At 38.7% G+C, this 21,498-nt stretch overlaps 2 protein-coding genes across 3 annotated transcripts in view; one reads left to right on the forward strand and one right to left on the reverse strand.

Moving 5' to 3' along the window:
• ctdp1 (CTD (carboxy-terminal domain, RNA polymerase II, polypeptide A) phosphatase, subunit 1) overlaps nucleotides 1–9,015 on the reverse strand; it is a 65,088-nt gene extending 56,073 nt beyond the window's left edge. Inside the window, exons 1-7 of the mRNA XM_053334223.1 lie at nucleotides 8,582–9,015; nucleotides 6,892–6,975; nucleotides 5,984–6,077; nucleotides 5,504–5,632; nucleotides 5,127–5,277; nucleotides 4,185–4,275; nucleotides 3,778–3,944 (exon numbers count right to left, since the gene is read on the reverse strand). Of these exons, the coding sequence (XP_053190198.1) occupies nucleotides 3,778–3,944; nucleotides 4,185–4,275; nucleotides 5,127–5,277; nucleotides 5,504–5,632; nucleotides 5,984–6,077; nucleotides 6,892–6,975; nucleotides 8,582–8,865 (1,000 nt within the window). The 5' untranslated portion in view covers nucleotides 8,866–9,015. The remainder of the gene's footprint in view (nucleotides 1–3,777; nucleotides 3,945–4,184; nucleotides 4,276–5,126; nucleotides 5,278–5,503; nucleotides 5,633–5,983; nucleotides 6,078–6,891; nucleotides 6,976–8,581) is intronic.
• Nucleotides 9,016–12,350: 3,335 nt separating this feature from the next.
• On the forward strand, nucleotides 12,351–21,475 carry adck5 (aarF domain containing kinase 5). Of its 2 annotated transcripts, XM_053334374.1 has the most exons (15): nucleotides 12,351–12,464; nucleotides 15,759–15,850; nucleotides 15,938–16,087; nucleotides 16,769–16,844; nucleotides 17,494–17,694; nucleotides 17,782–17,922; nucleotides 18,236–18,349; nucleotides 18,430–18,561; nucleotides 18,655–18,738; nucleotides 18,839–18,920; nucleotides 19,000–19,078; nucleotides 19,179–19,270; nucleotides 19,466–19,718; nucleotides 20,359–20,475; nucleotides 20,569–21,475. In XM_053334374.1, the coding sequence occupies exons 1-15, from the start codon at nucleotides 12,441–12,443 to the stop codon at nucleotides 20,669–20,671; spliced, it is 1,740 nt and encodes a 579-aa protein (XP_053190349.1). In that variant the 5' UTR covers nucleotides 12,351–12,440; the 3' UTR covers nucleotides 20,672–21,475. The 2 variants fall into 2 exon arrangements, with proteins under 2 accessions (XP_053190349.1, XP_053190350.1); XM_053334375.1 differs by lacking the exons at nucleotides 12,351–12,464; nucleotides 15,759–15,850 and having other exon boundaries at nucleotides 16,023–16,087; nucleotides 17,499–17,694.
• Nucleotides 21,476–21,498: the final 23 nt, after the last annotated feature.

The raw sequence follows: 21,498 nt of genomic DNA on the forward strand, positions 1-21,498 counted from the left end.
TTTTTAGTTTAGTTATTTAAGACTGTAAAAAAGGAGTTAATAAATCATTCACATGAACAAAATGTGAAGAATTAAAGTCAGAGGTTTGAGTCAATTGTGGTCCTTGTCATTTGTATTGACGCTTGAAGATTAAATTGATGTTATGAAGAAGTGAGGAATTGTGTCTGTGAACTTTTAATTTGCGTCAAATATCTGGTTGGCTGCTGCTTTTACCTGGAGGTTAGAAGGAAAAGTGTGAAGATTTAGATTTCTCTTTACACTGTTATCAGTTTTATGTATTCATGACCTCAGCTATAATTAAGGCCAGTCTGATAACCTATCATTATCTTCAGGCCTGTCAGTTTCGTGTATCCACTGACTTAATATTCACCACCTTTGACTCAAAGTTAGGACATAAATTTCCAGTCAGAAAGTTTCAACAAAAAAGGATCTTGTGCAATTCAGTTTTTAAAATATTTCAATTGTACCTCTCTGCCTTACTCAGTCACACACTTCACATACACACTGTTAGGAACCATGCCACCCCACTATCAGTGATGTTCTGGCCTGTTTCACCATGTACTTAGCATTAATGCACTCTGGAAGGTCTGTGACTCTGTGATTATAAAGCTCTCAGTAATAACCTTCCTAACATTTCACACTACATTCTACCCTGGGGATAACCCAGATTCTAGCTCAGGAGGAGCTGCCCTGACTGCCTGTGTTGGCAAACACTTCTTGGTGTTGAATAATCCTTTGAGGCAAATGAGAGTCACTTCAGTGCAACTGACTGTCTGAGCGTGAAATAGAAAAGTCAAATAATAACCTGTCAACATCACAGAATAATTCACATGACAGTGGTACTAATGATACAGTCCAATCTGAAGGTCTTTCAAGCAATGTATTCTGGTATCTTTGAATGAGATAGAAAAATGTCATGTAAACTTGACATAACATACATCTCCATCAGTGATAATAACTATGTTCATGGAAGCGTGTCACTTGGAGCCACAGTGTTGGATGGACAGGAGAGGGCAGCTAAATAATCTGTGGAGGCAGAGCATGAGAGAACAGGCGCGAGCCAGTGGACAGAAGCCCTCAAAAACGCTCTCAAACACAAAGAGAGCATTTTTCAGCTTGAATTTCTTTCTGCATGTGCATGATCACAAAGCTAGTATGCTCCTTCTGAGGGCAATACTATATTAGCACATACGGTATATAAACATGTCTTTCAGTGCGCTAATTAATATTCACATATCAAAAAATTGATCAAATGACTACATGTAATGCGACATGGATGGCTTTATCATTAGTTATCAAGCAATACTGTTTTAACACCTTTCAGCTCATTATCTTGGTTATGGTGATTATTCAGTAGATCAACATCGTGTTAACAGGTTGTGGTGCTGGTCCAAAATGACCAAAAAAATAAATAAATAAATGCAATTCTAAATTAAGCTACTTTTGGGATAAGGTGTCTACTTTTTAATGTTTTTAATGATGCTTCACCAACTTAGTAAGACCACAAAAACATTTGGCTTGATACTACTCAAAAAATATGTTATATTCATTTAAAAACTCCATAAGCTGCAATAAATGACCTAGTGTCTGTCATACTGCATTTGTTTAAAAAAACATTTCAAATGCAAATAGTATTACTAAAACAGCAGCTACCACAATGAGAATTGCTGATTTAGTAAAATCCTATATTTAAATGTGTGTATGTCATATACGTGACAGAGATTCCTAGAGCGTGTATTTGACTTGCAAAGCAGCAAAAAGAGCGGCTTGGGGAAGAGCGTCATATAACCAGAGATTATATTTGCATTATACCAAATCTGCTTGGGGCAAGATTGAAGCGTGTGTTTTTAACGCAAATAATTAACTCTCTTCTATTTTGAATTAACATCTATAAAAAGATACATGACTGAGCCTGGCAGCTGTTGTAACATGGGAACAGTACAACCAGGAGTTATCAGCTAATTTATGTGACAGCCTGAGAGTGGGTGTAAATGAGAAGGGGGGGGTGGTCCTACAATAACCCCCGAGGAGACGCACTGGCGGGCTCCGAGCAGCTTGTTTCATGCTATAACAATAATGAGGTAAAGAAATAGCATGTCTTGGAGAAGATTCCCTTAATGTGGGGCCATCACTTTGTGAGTTTACCACATGGGGGAAGCACACAGGTGAAAGCACTGGAATGATTTAAGACGGTTTTATTATTGTCCAATGACAGGTGCCTTTGATTCATAATGTGTGTGTGGATAGAAGTGTGTGGGCTGATCACGTGCGTCAGGATGCTGAATGAACAAGAATGCAGTGTTTATGAGTATTAATTATCTGGGTCCAGCCTGAGTGACTCTATAATAAATGATATGACAGAGAAACCCAAAGTAATTATTTACCTGATATACAACCAGTCTTAACTGTAAGTGATTAGATAGTTTAATAAACTCTAGCTACCTGTATTTGAACAAAGGTGAGTGGAGGTAAGTGCTAGAATTATTTTGCATTTTTCTTCACGATTTATAAAAAAGTATAAGAGGAATCGGGTTTAATACATATAGACCTTGTCCCAATGGGTAAATAAACAGTAATAAAAAGCTACGATAATCATTTGCAGGCTTGTTGTACATTGTTTGAAATCTAATTAAAGCTTTTCAAGACCTTTTCAGACTCCAACAAAGACAACTGAATACAGTTCCCAAAGCTCAATTACATATTTATAAACTGCAGATCACAGATAGACAGATTTTGATTTTGCTGTTGATGAAACATATTAATCAAAGCGATAATATCCATTTTGACGACTTGTACGTTACATGATTGTAATCTACAAAGTACTCGACGCAGAGTGATGGAAATTATTTTTCTATTGCATTTTATTGGTTACACAAAGAACTTCAGCTTCAGGCTATTTAGCTAAGCCATGCAGTTTATGCCTCTACCTTACCTTTAATGTCGACACATTCAATTAAAACAAACAACTGCATTATAAGTGTCTGTTTAAACAGAATGGTTGCTAAAAATTAAACCACATCTGCCACCCAATAAGAATTGAGAGTTCTTACAGGGCATTGTTTAATACAAAAGACTGGAAAGAAAGGACAGACATGTAAAGCCATAATAATGAAATGTAACTTAAAATTATTCTTTAATATCTAAACCCTGGAGCTTTAATTATTTACATATTATCTATTTTGTACATTCAAATATAAAAAATAAATCCTACAGCTGATGTCATATTGGTAATATTCAGTCTCTAATGGTAGCTGGCATTAATAGATCTACTACTCACCACTGGATCTGCTCAGTCTGCCCAAAATAAAATAAACCAAATAATAAGTAGGGCTTAAACTAACCTCAGTAAAATGTGTCTGAACAGCTACAGAGACAATAAAAAAAGGCCCTGATGTATTTCAAATTAGGACTCCTACACAAAATTAGTCCTCTTAGTTGAACTGACATTATGTCAAAACTGATATTCAGTCACATATAGTATGACCCCCCTCCTGTGCCTTTATTTCCAATTATATAACAGACTGAATAACATTAAGCATTAGCAGTTATGAACTTACAAGAGCACTCTGAGATGACTTGCTTGTCAACTCCAGCTACAAGTGCCTCTTAGACGTGATTGTGCAGGGTACTGGAAACAAATCCTTGGACTGAACATCCTTGGCTGTCCATTTGTCCCTCTGTGTTACATAAACTCTCAGCTACTTGGTCATGATCAAGTTTTTCTTTTTTTCTACCGGTGCATCGGTTATCATAAAAAGGTGTGGTGGCGCTGTGTACCTTTCTTGGTCATCTGAGCTTCCCGTGATCCTGGTGGAGCATTGATGTCCCCTGTGCCCTGGAAATAAATGTATTTCTTCACAGTGATGAGGTTAGGTGCAAACTTCCACACGTCCTCTCGGTCGTCAATGATGCAGACCATGGAATCCCCACAAGGGAAAAGATTCCTGTCAGGAAAGGACATGCATTAGACAAATAAAGACAAATAAAGTTGAGGATTGAAGACTGATTGTACTAGAAATTAGACATAGGCGGTATGAGTCATTCGATCCAATCCCCCAAAACATACTTTAAGTCTTTGTCTCTTTTTACTTTCAAACTAAACAAAGTAAAAATCTAGAACAGATGAACGTAGGGTCAGTGCAAATTGATTTAGATGTCATCTTTAGAAAAATGGCTATTCCCACCTAAGATTCCCCGTCTTGGAGAAAGGATCGATGCACTCGTCTCTGGAAAGGATGCGATGAGAGAAAAGCTTCTTTTCAGGATCCAGAAAACCTTTAAAAACAAAAAAAGAAGACAAAAGGAGTATGTGAGAAAAAAAAACCCAATGCATATTTAATTACAAATGTAGCTGCAGCTCACATTGTCAACTGTCATTTCCTCTTCAAGGCCATGATAAGCATTTCACTGGTATTGAATAAAGTGCATGGAATGTAACTCTACTTACTCAAAGTACGCTGTTTATTTGTACAGAATTTCTTAGACATACAATATACACAAAAACTTTTTTCATACACCAAAAAACCCCAAACTTTTCTCCAGTGCATCTATGACCTTCTTAGTTGGAGCCTCTCTTAGAATTGAGGGTTGAAAACATATTCTCAGACTTTCTTGAGAGTCTTCTAGTAAAAAAATCCAAGTAAAATCCAATTCAAAATGCATTAAACTTTTATCATATGGAGGCAGAACAGCACTGGACCGGGGCTGCCTCTATTATATAAAGTAGGATGAAATATCGTAGACTGAATATGAAAAAGGACGGCTTTGAAATGTATTACTTAAGCCAACTTTGAGTCATAAACCTGCTGAAATATTTTCACTTATGAGGAAGTTAACGTTCCAATATCAGCCAAATGCTGGTCTACTCTAGCTGCCAGTGCAACAAGTAGCAGCCTAAATATAAAAAGATCATTTTTACTGGATGTTGCAAATTAGGTATCTAAAGACATAGTGGATGTACATCAATGAACCAGCGTTACCTCAGCTACAACACTATTATAAGCACATACTCCCCCCTAGTGGACATAAAGAGGTAGTGCAAGAAGAAGAAGAACTCAAATTTTTAAACAATTGGGCTGTTTTTTGAGATTATTCAGTCTATGTGTCTGTTATGAAATGTCAATTACCGGCGATGGTGTGTGCATAAAGGCGGCTCCCGAAGGTGAAGACGTGTAACTCGTAGAGTTTGGCGATTTTCTCCAAGAACTCCTTGCAGTGCGGGCGTAGTCGAGTGTGGAGCATGGGTTCTCCTCGCCCGAGCTGGAAGTGGAAAATGCCCTGTAGGGAATGACAGGAGTGTTAACTATGACGCAATCACGGAAAAAAACCTAGATTTAATAAGACAACTTTGGACTTTTCTTGTAATTTAGAAGACCGATTCTGTGTGACATAAACCAAGATGTGTGCAAACAGAACCAGTCCTGCATTTTAGATTCACAAAAGGTCACACATTCAAAAAGTGAGTGCTAAAGTGAAAGATTACTGATGACACCCCTGACGTTACCTTGTTGGACATACGCTGGCAGTGCTGTTCAGTGGTGTGGATAAGCGTCTGGTCCAGATCCACCATCAGGACCAGCTTTTTGTTCCGGTAGAGTCTCTGCTGGTCTTCTCTGCCCAGCTGTTCTGCTTGCTGTTGAGTGAATGACAAGAATACATTGAATACATCAGAGAACAACCACTTGATGTTTTTTTTGTTTTTGTTTTTTTTTTTTTTTTACTTCTGAGCTTTTTATCCTGTACAATTATTTATTAAGCAAATGTTTATTACCAGAATTCCACATACAGTTTTAAACATGGCTGATTATTTGTATCTATGTATTGTCCTGGGTATGTTTTTAGCATGAACAACCCTTTGCACAGTCAAAAAGTATTCAAAATACTGAAAATGATCTTGGAAAAAGAATGCAGTCAGGTGAAGAAATTACGAGGTGGAGCTGACTCGACCGGGCCGGCTTCCAGGTATCTCCGCCATATGACTCACCTCTGAGCTGACCATCAACTCAGGCACACTGTGCACCATGGAGACTGTTGCTGTGGAGATGGGATTTTGCTGGTTCCCATTTGTGTTCTGCAGCCTGAGATGGGAAAAAAGAGAAAAAAGAGAAAGAGAGAGTGATAGAGGGAGAGACAGAGAGGGAGAGACAGAGAGAGAGAGAGAGAGAGAGAGAGAGTGGGAGTCATGCATATGTGACTGAGAAGAAAAGCAGCTTTCACAAACATGCAAATTTGGTTTGTTAGGTTGAACGGCTGAAACTGGATTGAGTCGTGGCAGCGAGCTACAGAAACTTCAGTTGCCAGGTGGTTTAGCTGATTATTGCTGGTTTTAACCTACTTCAGACATTCATTGATTGTTTGATTGATTATCAATACGCCAGGTATCCCAATCAACTTTAAGATATGTCCTCACACTGCAAACTATCTGCCTTCAATAACAGCAACACTTCTACTGGATCCTAACTGACTGCTGTACACTTGACATCTTAATCAAACGGAGACCAGGAGAGTTTAGAGTGTGAACACTTGATCTATAACCTGATCTATAACCAGAGATCACTTCTTTCTGTATGATCTCTGGTGCCCTCTGATGGTATCAAATAATACAGAATCCACCACAAATACTTTTAGTCAGAGGGCATAATGTCCCCCAAAAAGTCAATATTAATCAACGCTAAATTGTTTCCTCACTATGTCACGCTTACTCTTGTGTTTCTTTGACAGGGATGTTTTGGAAGTTTGTGAAATGTCAAAGAGTTCAAGTGGCAAACATCATCCTTAGAATGAACAGAGTGGGAAACTACAACCAGCCAACCAGATACTGGCAAAATATAAAAGTGAATTTCCCATCCTGAAAATAAGTGTAAAAGAGCGACAGTGTCTGCGTGTCCTTACTGAGTCAGGTCCTGGCCGCACTCGGCGCACAAACCCTTCATCACTATCGGATGGCTGCATTCTTCTATTCTGACGATGACCCCGCTGAAAAAAAAACACAGAAGAAACAAAACAGTTAACGGTGCATGAGTCTCATCTTTTGGCGGGATTCACATTTAATAAACATGTTAGATTAAACATCTGCTTTAGTGAAGCCAGTGTAGAAATGCAACTTATTAAAAAGACACAACGGATAAATCTAGAACTTGCACCACACAGGGTCATTGTGAGTCTCAAAGCTGTGTGTTGGTGATTTGTTTTGGATTAACTGGTAATTGTTAGGTTATTTCTTTAGGAGAACAACTTGTAAATCCCCTCAACTAACCATGTCTGCAATTACAGTAATGAGTATGTTGCTTAGTGAGACACTCGCTTTTGCTTTGCTTTGTAATTAGGACACCGCAGTTCTTACTACTGATGTAAACAAACCTTTTTATAGCAGTGGAAAACATCGCTGTGTTGGAAAGAGTTGCTGTGTGGTGTGAGTGTGTGTATTAAAAGACTTGTTGAATACAAACTTGGGTGCATTATCCCCCCTGTTGGTTCAGTTAAGGTTATGAGTATTTATTTCACTGTATCGAGCTAACGCAGCCAAAAATGTGTCCTGGTGAGCTGCAGTGAAATATGTTTCTTTTTATTTTTTGATATAATATGCAGGCAGGACTCTTCCAATTCCTGGAAACATCATCAGTCTGGGGCAGTCTCCTAGCTGTCAACCTACACAGCTGCTGTCAAGCTCAACAGAAGCAGACATGATACTACACGTTGGTTTGCCTTCAAAATAAAAGGCGAACAAAAATGTTCAGCTTGTGCACGTTGACTAAAATGATAACATATGAAAGATATTCCATGATATTCTAAAATGATCCATACACTTGTGTCTTGTTTCTAACTAGAAAAAACTACTATAATTGAATATAACTACATGTCCTTACAGATCCCCTCTAAACATGTTCTAAGAGGTCCTGTTAAGCACTCTACGTTAAATAATTATGTTGTGTCTGACTGTATATAATATTGTTACACTCCTGAAAATTAAATATCCTCCTTCTCCCCTTCCAGAATCTCTAAATGTGCAAATATGTTTCATCTTAAAAGTTTAACTGCTTGATGAATCGTCACCTATTTCACTGAAAAGTTAATTCTCAGTGTTTGTATGTTGAAGGCTTCACGTGTTCATGAGTTTCACACTTGTAGAAGTTTAATATTGGACCAGTATTGGATCTAAACTAGTTGTGATGTCACAAATCCTGCTTTTAGGCTCACTGCTTAAAATCTGATTTTAACTCAATACAGAGAAAGTTTAAGCAAATACATGTAAAAAAAAAACCCAACAAAAACTGCATACATCTTTCTGCACACTTGAGCTCAATAATGTATTTGTATTTTTTAATGGAGTAAGGGTTTAAAAAGGAAAAGGCAGTTTTATTTTGAAGGTCCTGGCCGGAATTCCGCGTGCCTATTTTGACTCGTTTGACAGTTGTGGACGTTAACTTAGCACCTGTACTTAGCAGCGTTAGCTCGTTAGCTAGCTAGCATAACATTACGGGTGAAGAGTGCAAAGCAGAAGCGACACTACGGTTGACATGTCGCCTGTAGTTCCTCCAGGTGCGACTCATATTAACGAGCTATAGCAGGCACAGTGACTCACCCGGGAGGTATGACCTGTCCGAGTTGACAGCATAGCTCCTTCACTACTCCAGCACGGTCCGACTTCACCTTCTTCTCTGGCAGTCTGGCAGCTCCCTTCTCCTCTGAAGGTATAGGAACGCACAGCGCTAGCACAGAGTCCACGTTAACGAGGGTCCCGGGTTTCACTTTCCACTCCAGGAGCCGCAGAGGGTGAGCTTCGAGCGGCCAGCAGATGTCTGCCACCTGCACCGCGGGCCCCTCCGCTCCAGCACCGCCGCCAGAGTCTGCAGGAGGATCCTCCATCTGCTCCGCACTTCCCCAAAAAACCTTTACTTTGTACCGACGGTCCTCTCAAAACGTATCCACTAGACCCCGCAGTGCCCTGTCAATCATTAAAACTCTCACAGTCACCTGCATCAAGGAGAATTAAAACAAAAGTGCCCCCGTAGCTAGCTCGTACAGTCAGCTATGTTCGCTCTTCCCGCCCGTAAGCAATATTTTTTTCCTAGGATGGCGAACTAGTGGCCCGCCCTTCTCTTCCTCTGATTGGCTCGCCTATGATACTCTTACCCTAACCCTAACCAATCTTACTGCTCGTGCTTAAACCGAACAAACCCAACCAACGAAGGCAGCGAGTATTAGCCAATCAGAGACAGGGTAAGGCGGGTCATAAATTTGCTATCCTAGTAAAAAAACATTACTCTCTCGTAAACAGGAAAGCGCAACACTGCAGCTACCGCATCCGGTATACTGTCGCCAGTTTATGTGTGAAAACGCTCAGGTTTATAACACGTTTTCCATTGAGGTTCGCAAATGTAGAAGCTCATGAAACACTAGTACCATGGTTAACCAATACTTAACAACGTTACTGTTGTTGTAAGAACTACAGTTTCCCTCCATTTATTATCTAATGATACAGCACGTGAGTGCTGGTCCTTACTGACAGCACGCTGAAGTTAGCTTTTGTTTCGTCAATGATATTTTTTCTTACAACTTACGCTCATGAAAAAGTTTTTAATATCACAGCAAAATCATTAATGCTGTTAAAACCTTCCTATCAGCTTTGTGAAACCTTTATTTTACTAAATAAAAAAACATCCATATCACATTGTATTAAAAGCACTATACTTAGACATCAAGTCTTACTACTACTACTACTACTATTAATGATAACAATAAGGATCTATTCCAGATTTGAAGAGTCTACGTGTGTTTTTTGTTCTAGACCTGGTGTCATGTGGTCTGTAATATGCCCTTTTATCAGTCTCACGAATAGAATAACGGTTCCACAAATCTAAAACTGTGTTCTAATGACTCTCTGGAGTCTCCTTGGTATTCTAGTCCAGGTTTTTCAGTTTTCAAAGCAAAACAAATGTTTAACAAACGCTTTTGCTGCGATGTCACTCTTTCACAAATATATACCTATATGTCATATCTATCCCAAACACTGTACATTTAAATACGAAACGGAGGCTAACTTCAGTCGTTGTTTTTTTCCCTGCACGTTTACAACCATTATTCTGAAAGTTTACCCCGTTTCCGGCCATGCTGAGCTAACTCTAGTGAACTTGTTACGATCAAAAACGCACATGCGACGCAGTGTTCAAGTGTCATAAACATGAAAGCCCAACAAATGTGACTGTAATAGAATGAAAATAGTATTATTATCATTTACTTTTGAGCTGTTTTTCTTCCTCCTGACATTTCCCACAGCCTGAGCACAGCTGATGTAAGATGATGTAACAAGGAAATAATACTCTAACGTCCCATGTGGCACAGTCAGCTTGTTTACCATGTGCGTACTCATACACGACTGTAATCTAAATAGACTCTGTTTCATAAACACGCAATGGACCCACACTGATCAAAGTGCGCTGTAAGTAGAGTTATAAATCATATTTCATAAGTTACATTTCTGACCTTCTGATCAAGGTCATATCAGTTTTAAATGGAGTTTAAAGTCTGAGCTATAGTTAATATTTGAATTACAGGTTAATATTGGGATGTATGGATGGAGGAGGAGACATGAATAATAAGTGACTACACAACTTTGACCAAAAAAAAGAAAAAGGCTCGGACCACTCCGTCTGATCAATGACGTTTTATTAGATACCTCCTACCAGAGAGTCCGTCATCAAGATGCATCGCTGTCTTATCCTGTGCAGCTTCTGATAACATGGAGAGAAACATTTCTGTGGCTGGTAAAAGCTCAAGGTTCATATTTCATGTCTGATAAGAAACACAATATTGATAATAACTAGCCAATCAGATCTTGTTGGGTTGTAGCTCCTTAATTGCTCTCACAGGATGTTATTATGGATTAGAAAAAACCCAAACATTTCTCATCTTAAATGTGAATTTCAGATGTGTACCTACCCACTAGTGTGATTTTGTGATATCACAAATGATATGGAAGTCAGTTGTGATCCAATATGCAACTTACACAAGTGTGACATCCAGTAGGCATACACATATATTTATAATTTATTTATTTTAATGAGGGAAAGTAAGTTAATGATCAATACGACACTCATTTATTTGCAGTTTACACCTAAATGAATTGTGGGTAGTTTTAAGAGGTTTACACACAGATTACACATGCACATGACACTTTGACCATCCTACATATATCATATCCTCTGGTTTCAAATCTCAGAGAGAAGAACATTGATCTTGGTTGCACAATCATAAAATTATTACCGCAAGAAGAGTTTATATTAAGAAATCTTTAAGTGATCATAAACATCACAGCAGGAGAAAAGTGTACTTTCATGAAGAAACCAATAGAAGCTGTGTAGTAATTCATGATTTTTGGAACGACCTGCCTCAAGAAATAATGCAGAATCACTTTTAACTCCTTTAAAATCACTTCTTAACTCATTTCTGCAGTCTAGCTTTTATGTGATATTGTCTGTTCATTGTTACTGTCTTTATATTTCATTTTTTATTTTATAACCTCTTTCATCATCTCTGCACTGTATTCTATTGTCTTTTACTTTCATCTTGTTAATGTTGGCCTTGTTACTGTTCTCTGTTTTATGTCTTTGCTTTGTCTGTCAAAACACTTTGTAAACTCTGTTTTTTTAAAGGTGCTTTATAAAGTTATTATTTTTAATATTATTATTATTGTTATTCATTAATAAAAAATGTTATCACTCACTTAAGCTGTATAGCGTTTCTTTAAATTGATCAATTTAGATAGATAGATAATTTATTGATCCTTCACAGGAAATAGATTGGTTTATAGCTAGGTAAATATATGTATATATATATATATATGTAATAAATAATCATAAACTACTCAGCGTGCAAAAGGTGCCCTGCAGTAGCTAAAGATGATCTGTAAGATATAACACCTAGAAGAAGAAAAAATAGGCAGAATAATGAATATATATAATGAAATTGAACTGTTTATCGATCATTTAATTAATTTAATTTAATTTTAACTGCATAATTCAAATATAATCACTCACTCAAGTTGTACATAGTGTTTGTTTAAATGAATCAATTCATCTAATGATTATTATTAATAATTCAAATGATTGTCAATGGCAATGATTATGATGGCACACTTCAGGAACCACATATATTCGCAGCGTTTGGACGGGAAAATGATAAATAAATAGATTGAAGCACTAAATAACGCTCTGTAAAGCCACCAGGATCCTATTCTGTCCACTGAAGACGTTAAAAGCGAAAGCGGAAGTGAGTAGGAGTGAATCCTCTTGCGCTTACTCTCCGGCTGCACCAATAGTAGGCATGCTAGGAACTAGCTGGCCATTAATTAAAGAGGTGATAGGCTACCAGTCAACCAGAGACATCGTACATGGAAAGGACACATTGGACACTTGTTCATCAGTGTGAGCGGAGCAGGAAGCATGACAGGGGAGACCTTCAGAGTGGTAAATGAACCATATTTCCTTATTATCTATATCACGGTCAGTTAGCTTGTTGACCAATAGTTAGCTAAAGTTAGCAGCTGGGTTTTAGCAACAGTTACTAACTAGACTCATATAAGGTATTAAAGAAGCTAAGCTGCATTTCCTTGGAAGTGTAAATCACAGACTGAGTGTGTGACTGTGATTGTTTGACATTGGTGTGTCTTAAGCTTTTGACTGCTGCTGTGTGACTGTCAAGGTTGCCCACATTTGTATTCATTTGTATTGGTGTCTATAACCTAACTGCTAGCTGTTCACTGTCAAACATGAACTAATAATGACACACTCTATCTATAATGTTAGTGTATGTGAGATGAAACCACTGTGGTTGCATTCATTGTGTTGATGGGAAACTGTCCTCAGAGAAGTGACTGAGTGACAGAGTTTGATTGATATTTCTGCACTCAGGTCCCTGACATCACTGCTCTCTGTAAATCAACTTGGCAGCAGTGGACACATTTTGTCCCTCAAATGCAGACTGAAACAACAAAGAAAGTACCCTGACTGGTCATGTTGGCCTTGATGTAGAAACCCTCACCTTCCCCCCCTTTACTTTTGCCTTCCCAACACACACACACACACACACACACACACACACACACACTCACACACACTCTAAGGCCCTAACACTAACATGTCTTGTTTTATCACTTATCACACGTTCTCGTGCTGTTACACAAACTGCTCTGTCGTCTTGATGACATCCTGATATTGGCAATATCAAGATGTTCGCCAGCTCCCTAGGCCTATCAGTGACAGTCAGGCTAATAGATATCAGCAGGGCAGCTCATCAACCCATGCTTTTACTAAACAACCATAACAAATAGTGAACAAACGGCATGTTACACAAACAGATCAGAGCCGTTAAAGCTGAGGGTTTAGGAAGATACGGCTTACCTTTGGGATTCTAAACATAAGTTGATTTGTCCGTTAGTCTGTTAACAGAACATTTTGATCATCCTAATAACTGTTTTCTTACTTAGTTCCAGCTACTCAATCATTAGATCATCATACAGGCCTGTCACCATAACTACTTTTATTGGATGATATATTGTGTCAGGAATAATCACAATAAAATATCTCATAGAAATATCTGTCTATGTGATGTTAAAATCTGTATCCTACCTATAACTAGTCTATTGTAGGGCTGGGCGATATATCGAGTATACTCGATGTATCGCGGCTTGTTCTCTGTGGGATGTAGAAAATGACTATATCGTGAATACTCGAGTATACATTCAATTTACACGCAGTTTGTTTTTAGTCGCGGCCCGTTGAACTACAGGTTTTTCTCACTCTCTCATCTCTCCGCACAGAGAGATAAAACAAGCGCACCTAGTTACGTACATCACATTCTGTTGTGCGTGCAACGTCATATGCCCGGCAGCATGTAGCAGCAGCAGCAGCGATCTCAGGTCGCGGGAGCAGCAGGTGATATGGTCAAGTGGAGGAGGGAGATTAATTCCCCAAAAAAACAATTCAGGATCCATCATCTGGCGGTGGTTTGGGTACAAGAGGGAGGACGTTGAACAACAAACCGTAATATGTAAAGTATGCCATAAAAGCGTCACCCAGTGAGTGTGGTTAAAAGCCCGGTTTCAGAAAGATCATCGACACACTTGATCCAAGATATAATCTACGTAGCAGAGTCAGCTCTACCTTTATATCCTAGTGGCATTATGCACAAAATGTGCACTTTAATTTAGTGTTATTTTGATATGTCATATTAGTTACATCATGCATAAAAGACACTTTATTTGTTTTGAAATGACATGTTTGTGCCACTGCTTAATAACTGTTTAATAAATACAGTTTTGATGAATTTGTTTAGTTGTGATTTACGCTTTTGGCATGAATGTTTAAAATCAGCATATATTAATGTAGTATGAACAATGTTTTAATGTAGAATCATCATACTGGTATGATTGTATGCATCAAAGTGTTAATTCAAGGCTAAGGCAAAATATCGAGATATATATCGTGTATCGTGAAACGGCTTAAAAATATCGGGATATTAGTAAAAGGCCATATCGCCCAGCCCTAGTCTATTGTTTATTGTCATTTACATCGTCACTCATAACAGACTTCACTGCTGAGTTCTGGAAAGAAGTTCAAAACTTCATATTCTGTTCCATTACTTTACCTTGTGATTCAAATTATGACAAACTAGCAAACAGAATAAAGTACGGAATGCTAAAACCACAAAACACAGGCAGTTAACCACATCTGGTTGGAGATAAAGAGATATTACAAACTGTTTTTAGTTCACCCTCCATATTTCAAGCCAATCAAATTATAGTACATTGGTATCATCAGTTGATATCACAAATTCCCACCAACTGAAGAACACTAATGCTGGGGGTGTTATCACTGCACAAAACTTATTAAGATAAATAAATAAATGCCTTCCTTTTGAATCACCGAGGAGGATAGTGATGCATTTTAATTTGACTCCAAATCTTTATTATTTCAACAGCGCACAATTCTTCACCAATTAGGTCTGTCACGATAACTGCTTTTGTTGGACGATATATTGTCTCAGAAATAATCGCAATAAATGATATTATTGTCATTTGAAGATCATTTTATTTTATTTACCACTGCACTGATATAATAATAATAATAATATAATAGCATGATAATGCAAGGGGCAGTCTGTAAAAACACAGACTGCCATTATGGTTGGGGACAGAGTTATTTACCTTTAATTCCAGCGGTGCTGCTTGCTTCTACAGTCTCCACTCAGGATGTACACAGTGAAAATGGAGCACACTACTTGCTAAGTCAATGTGACATGAATAGCTTCTTAGCTGCTAATGTGAAGTGTGGCAATATTGACGTCAAAAAATGATCAAGGTCATGTCCATGTATCATACGATAAGTCCAATATAGACATGATAATGTTGATAATTACGTTATTGTACAATAAGTCAATAAAAATGATAATGATGATAATAAAATAAACTGAAACATCCTCTGCTGAAGACAAAAGAGAATGGAAGATAAAGATAGTCAATGAATTGTTTTATCACAGCCTAGCCATTCTGACACAGTTGGCATGCTGTTTAATGGACCAAGTGCTGTAAAAACGTTGTAAAAAGACACTGTTCTTAGAGCTGCACTGATGCTGTAGGTCACGACTGTTAAGAAATATCAGCCAATCAATCAATCATGTAAATAATGAATGAGCTTTTTTTTGGTTTTGATGATTAGTTTTTTTTAATCAGGGTTTTCACACAGTGCTCATCTTCTCTCTAGTTAAGGTTATGTCAGCATCACGTGGCTCTGCTGCGGAGATATCCACATCCCGGCTCATCACTCCAAACAACCAGATCCTTCAGTTCACTCAGGTATCAAATACCAGTCAGAACACATGTGAATTTATCCATGAGGGCATCTCGGTCTTGGTGTAATGGGATTGTTTCCTCCTTTTTAAGGGAAGGTAAGCGCAGAGGGTTGCTATGGAAGACACTCGTTGGCGTCACCGTTGGCGTGCCCGTGGCGGTGGGTGTCCGCTACGCCGTGTCAGAACCCAGAGAGAGGAGGAAGATGAGGATCGTGATTGAAGGATTCGGTCGGTTCTGCAGGTTTGTCACATGCACCGAATCAGTTCAGATCACAGCACTGATTCCTCCACCTCCACAGTTTTTTAATGTATTATTGTACTGTTTAACCTATTTTATACTATTCAAAATAAAGACCAAGAAAAGCACAATAGTTTTTTGTAATAAACTAATGTCTTAAAATCATTAGAATTATTTCAGTTTAAAAGTCAGAGTCATAGTTATTGGATAGGTAAACTCAAAGTTGCAAGGTCTCTGACTCAGTTTTGCAGCATCTCTTTAAGTATGCATATTCAGTGCCAAAACAGAAAGAAATCCCCATCATAATGTTATCATAAATTCCATGTTTTCTGGTTCCACTAACATCCAACGTTGAGTTGATTTTCTAATTAACCTACATCTTGTCATTTAAAAACCTACCTCTGTCAGCATAATCCATTAGCCCACTATGATGTTTGAGGTGTAGCTGGACTCACATGAATTTCTAGCAGGCTAGAGGTAATAAGGCATACTGCTGCTCTCAGTTCACACTGAGGTGAATCTCTGGGATTCTAAATGCATTTGGGGTGACTGTCATTTACCACAAGCGTTACCAAAACAGATCACTCACATTCTTCACTGGTGTTCATTCCTGTTTGTGTCACGTTACGAGTTCAGTCAAAACCTTTTTAAGTCTCAGTGAGCTTCTTATCTGTGTGTCCTCAGATCTCTCTCTGTGGGAATTTTTATCTCTTTGGATTACTGGTGGACCACCAATGTGGCTATTCGTGGTCTAGATGAGGTAAGTTCCATGTGATGAAAAGGGGTCTGGGTAGGTTTGGTCACTATGGCTGGAGTTTTTTAAACTCCTGAATGTGGCCACTGGTCTGATTTTGGATAATATGTGCAGGGATGGTGCATCTCTTCATTGTACTAAGGCAGTAATGCAAATCTCTGGTCATCTGTCAAATGCGGTGGTTTTAAATTATCCACGACCGATGATTGCTGAATCCAGATTCTGACAGTATAGGAAATTTAGGATCAAATTCTCTAAATATAACTGCGGCTACAACTTACATTTACAAACCAACTGATCTACGAACCATAAGCTACTACTATGTAGTGTCAGGACATGGTAAGCATTATTTTTGAATACAGAAAATAAATATGGATATATGTGTTAAGGATATGGCTATGGACTTGTAATATGGCTGTTTATGGCATCTTGAAGTTAGTGATTGTTTGTCCCTGTCATTACTGCAGTAGTACACAGCAACAATTTCACACTCCACATTTAGTCAAAGGTTTCATTGGTGTTCTCTGAGGTCTTTAATTTTTTAACACACACTAACTGCATCAAGGGTGGTGGACTAGTTGCTTGTGATTCTCTGTCACTGTTGGTGTTAACACCGTGTAGACAATCATGTCTTGCTGCTGTCCTCACCTGCCAGAGCAGCCCATCCTACTTGGCCGAGATGTCAGCTTGCCACCAAAGGGCAGCAGAGTACATGGTGGAAGGAGCCATAAAGAATGGAGGAATATACATCAAACTCGGCCAGGGTCTGTGTTCCTTTAACCATCTGCTACCCCCCGAGTACATCCGCACCCTGCAAGTACTTGAAGACAAGGCCTTGAACAGGAAGTACAAAGAGGTGAGAACTGCAACACAAACAAGGCAAATAGTACAGCCGGAGAGGACAGCTTGAAATTTCTCAGGATCATGTTTTTGTCTGCAACAGGTGGATGCACTCTTCCAGGAAGACTTCAACAAAAGCCCAGATGAGCTTTTTAAGAAGTTTGACTATGAACCGATTGCTGCTGCCAGCTTGGCCCAGGTCCATAAGGCAGAACTGTTCAATGGAACGTCTGTCGCTGTGAAGGCAAGTACTCATTTTTAGACCTCATTTTCTTAAAGTCAGCATTATCCATCATTTATTTCCTCTTTTGCCAACTTTTTGATCTAGTACAGCATTCCTAGAAAGTGAAGGGACCTATTGAATAGACCATACCAGTCACGATCGCGAGACGTATTTGAAGTCATGCCACTAGTTTTTGGGCAACAGCATTACCAACCATCTGGAAAATATATCTCCTTATATTCCACTGGCTCCCGATAAGAGGAAAACATCTCCTGGAACTTGCATGAAAAGACCGTTTAGTATAATTATTCTTGTTGAACTGTCGTCCACACAGGTGCAGTACATTGATCTCAGAGATCGGTTTGATGGTGATATCCGAACATTGGAGATCCTGTTGGATATCGTTAAGTTCATGCACCCCAGCTTTGGGTTCAGATGGGTCCTCAAGGTCAGAAAATGGTGATATTTCTTGTCCAACCTATTGTACAGTGTATGCTTGAGAAAATGATATAATTGTAATTTCTGCAGGACTTGAAGGGAACATTGGCTCAAGAGCTGGACTTTGAGAATGAAGCCAGGAATTCTGAGCGGTGCGCCGAGGAGCTGAAACACCTCAAATTTATTGTTGTACCCAAAGTCTTTTGGGAACAAACTAGTAAAGTGAGTTTATTATTTATTGTCAAAAATAACTGGGCATCCATACTTTCTCTTTGGCTAAAAGCTTCTTCATGTTTTATTCTTCCCAATTCAAAGAGAGTGTTGACGGCAGAGTTTTGCAACGGCTGCAAAATCAACAACGTGGAAGAAATTAAAAGACAAGGATTAAGTTTGAAAGACGTAAGTTGATGCAGTCCATACAACAAATTACACTGGGAGTGGAGTGTTGTCAGTGAAACACTGTCTGAAAGAAATGCCTCATCAACTGTTGGTTTTTCAGACTGCTGATAAACTGATCCGAGCATTTGCTGAACAAATATTCTACACCGGTTTCATCCACGCTGACCCTCACCCTGGAAATGGTAGGTACGTTAGTGTGTGTACGATGCTCTCTTGGACTATTTTATTAATCATCTCACATCAATGTTTCTGTGTTTGCAGTACTAGTGAGACGAGGTCCAGATAGCAAGGTAGAGTTGGTGCTCTTGGACCATGGCTTGTACGAATACCTTAGTCAACGGTAAGATTGGGATGAGCCCCGTTTATTGAAAACCTTTGAAAAACCATTGACCAGTTACGGCTAATGAAAAAAAGTCAATTTCTGTCAACTTTGACTTTAGTAACAGAGTGGCCCTTTGTAAACTGTGGAGGTCCATAGTCCTGCGAGATAAGGCAGCAATGGAGAAGTACGCCAATGCCCTTGGAGTCAAAGGTGATGACTTCATTCATTCATTCATTCATTCATTCATTCATTCATTCATTAGTATTTATCTTTATTTCAGCAAGTTTTTTCTGCTAAATACAGTATTTAATTAGATTCGGAAAAGATCCTGACGGAACGACCAAATTGCGGGGACAAGTAAAATAAAATGTAACAAATTCCTTTCTAACCTTATTTGCTCTGTAGAGTACTTCCTCTTCTGCGAGATGCTGCTGCAGCGACCCATCAACATGCAGGAGCTGGGTCTGTCCAACATACTGAGTCGGGAGGAGACAACCTACATGCGCCAAATGGCCGTCCACCGCTTCGACAGTGTCATGCAGGTGCTGAAGTCGATGCCCAGGCCGATGCTGCTGGTCTTCCGCAACATCAACACGGTCCGAAGCATCAACATCACTCTAGGAGCTCCGGTAGACCGCTACTTCATCATGGCCAAGAGGTCAGTTCAGACATCGATTCCAGACCGACATGATTCGATTTTTAAACTTTTACAAATGTGTTATCTGTAGTTCTCAAAGAAAACCGGTTCGACCATTAACATTACAACACTCACCACACCCATTGCTAAACGTAAAACCGCAACATCATCTACTAGTTCCAACATGTTCCATTGATAACTAATGGGTACTTTGACATCTGGTGCACAGACTTGTACTGTGTACTGAATTCAGAATTGGGGTAGAAAGAATACATAACATAATATCATAGTATTTGATAAGCTTATTTGTGTATTACTAGACTCAGAATTTTTCATTGACTAATTGTAAGCCAAAAGAATATATTGTGCATTTCCTCTCCAGCACCTGATTCCTGGAAGTACTAGTGAACTGTAAACTACGAACAATTAAACAAATGGAAATTCTTTATTTATTCTTGGTCTGGTCAGAGGGTTCAATGAGGAGGTAATTATTGCTAAAGTATTTTCTCAGGAAACCTTGCCCAACAGAAGTTAATTAGTAATTCATTTTTATTTGTATAGCGCCAAATCACAACAGAAGTTATCTCAGAACACTTCTCACATAGAGCACCCTTTAGCACTACTTACTTGCTAATTAACACCCATCACTCTCGGTTTTCAGTGCAGTGCGAGGTTGGGGAAAGATCCAGTCAGACAAAGTGGGGATGCTGCCCAGGTTCTGGGTCTTCCGTTGGGTGCGGACAACGTGGGAGAGCTTCAAGTTTGAGCTGGCTTTGAGGTAAGGACTCGTGAGTTTCTGTCAGTAGTGCAGTTAATATTTACTTCTTTGCAACCAGAACCACTGACAATGTGTGACTCGACTCTCTCTCAGATCGGAGATGGCGATGATGAATCTGACGCGTTCCTTCGTGAACGTGCTGTCTTACTTTGGTCTCATATCTCTGGACGCAGACATGTATGAGTACCTGAGGTAGTGCGCAGCTCACCAACACTTTTCTGAAGGAAAACAAGATTGAAGACATTTTCCAACTCAAGCACAAGTTAATGCAAGCCAACCACTGGAAAAGGACCCTTTCACCAGCAGCATGTGCTGCTAGTAACGGTGCTACTCAAGTGTGTGTATGTGCATACTGTTTCAACACCAAATATCCTGAACTGATGTTTTAAAAATGGGTCAGAATTTATTACAATGCAGGACTGTAACTTTACAGCCTATTGGTTTTATTTAAATGAAGAAAATCACTTTTATTATACTTTTTATTTAATATTAATTCAATTTGTTTTAGTTTAATCTTGGTAGAGCAAATCTTTTTATAATCCAACTTTGATAGACTCCATTTATTTAAAAAAACAACTGGTTGTGTCATCATGGCTAAACAACACATCAGCTGGATTCATAGTGATCTTTGAGTAATGTATAGTAATTGTACACTGGCTGTAAAAAGAAGCAAACATGAAGTCTTGTAAAAAATGTTTCTTTATGGTTTCCAGTGAAATGTTTCAGTCCCTCAAGAAACTGCAGCTTTATTCACAGCAATACAGATTATTACTAAATGTAAATCTGTCATATGAACACTTGATATTAATGTTTGTGATGAACTATTTCTGTTAAGGTTTATTTTGATGAAAGCTACTAAATACGGGAACCTTTTGGCATTTAGGTAGTTTTTGCTTTTCAACCATGACTACACTCTGTGCAGGTTAAAAGAACAGTCCAGTGACACCTAACCAAATGTTTAAGTTATTTTAACAGTGTTAATAAAATGTTCTACCTCCTTTTTTTAATGCACCCATATCTTCA

The sequence above is a fragment of the Scomber japonicus genome, chromosome 15 (assembly GCF_027409825.1).
Source record: "Scomber japonicus isolate fScoJap1 chromosome 15, fScoJap1.pri, whole genome shotgun sequence".
Taxonomy (NCBI): Eukaryota; Metazoa; Chordata; class Actinopteri; order Scombriformes; family Scombridae; genus Scomber; species Scomber japonicus.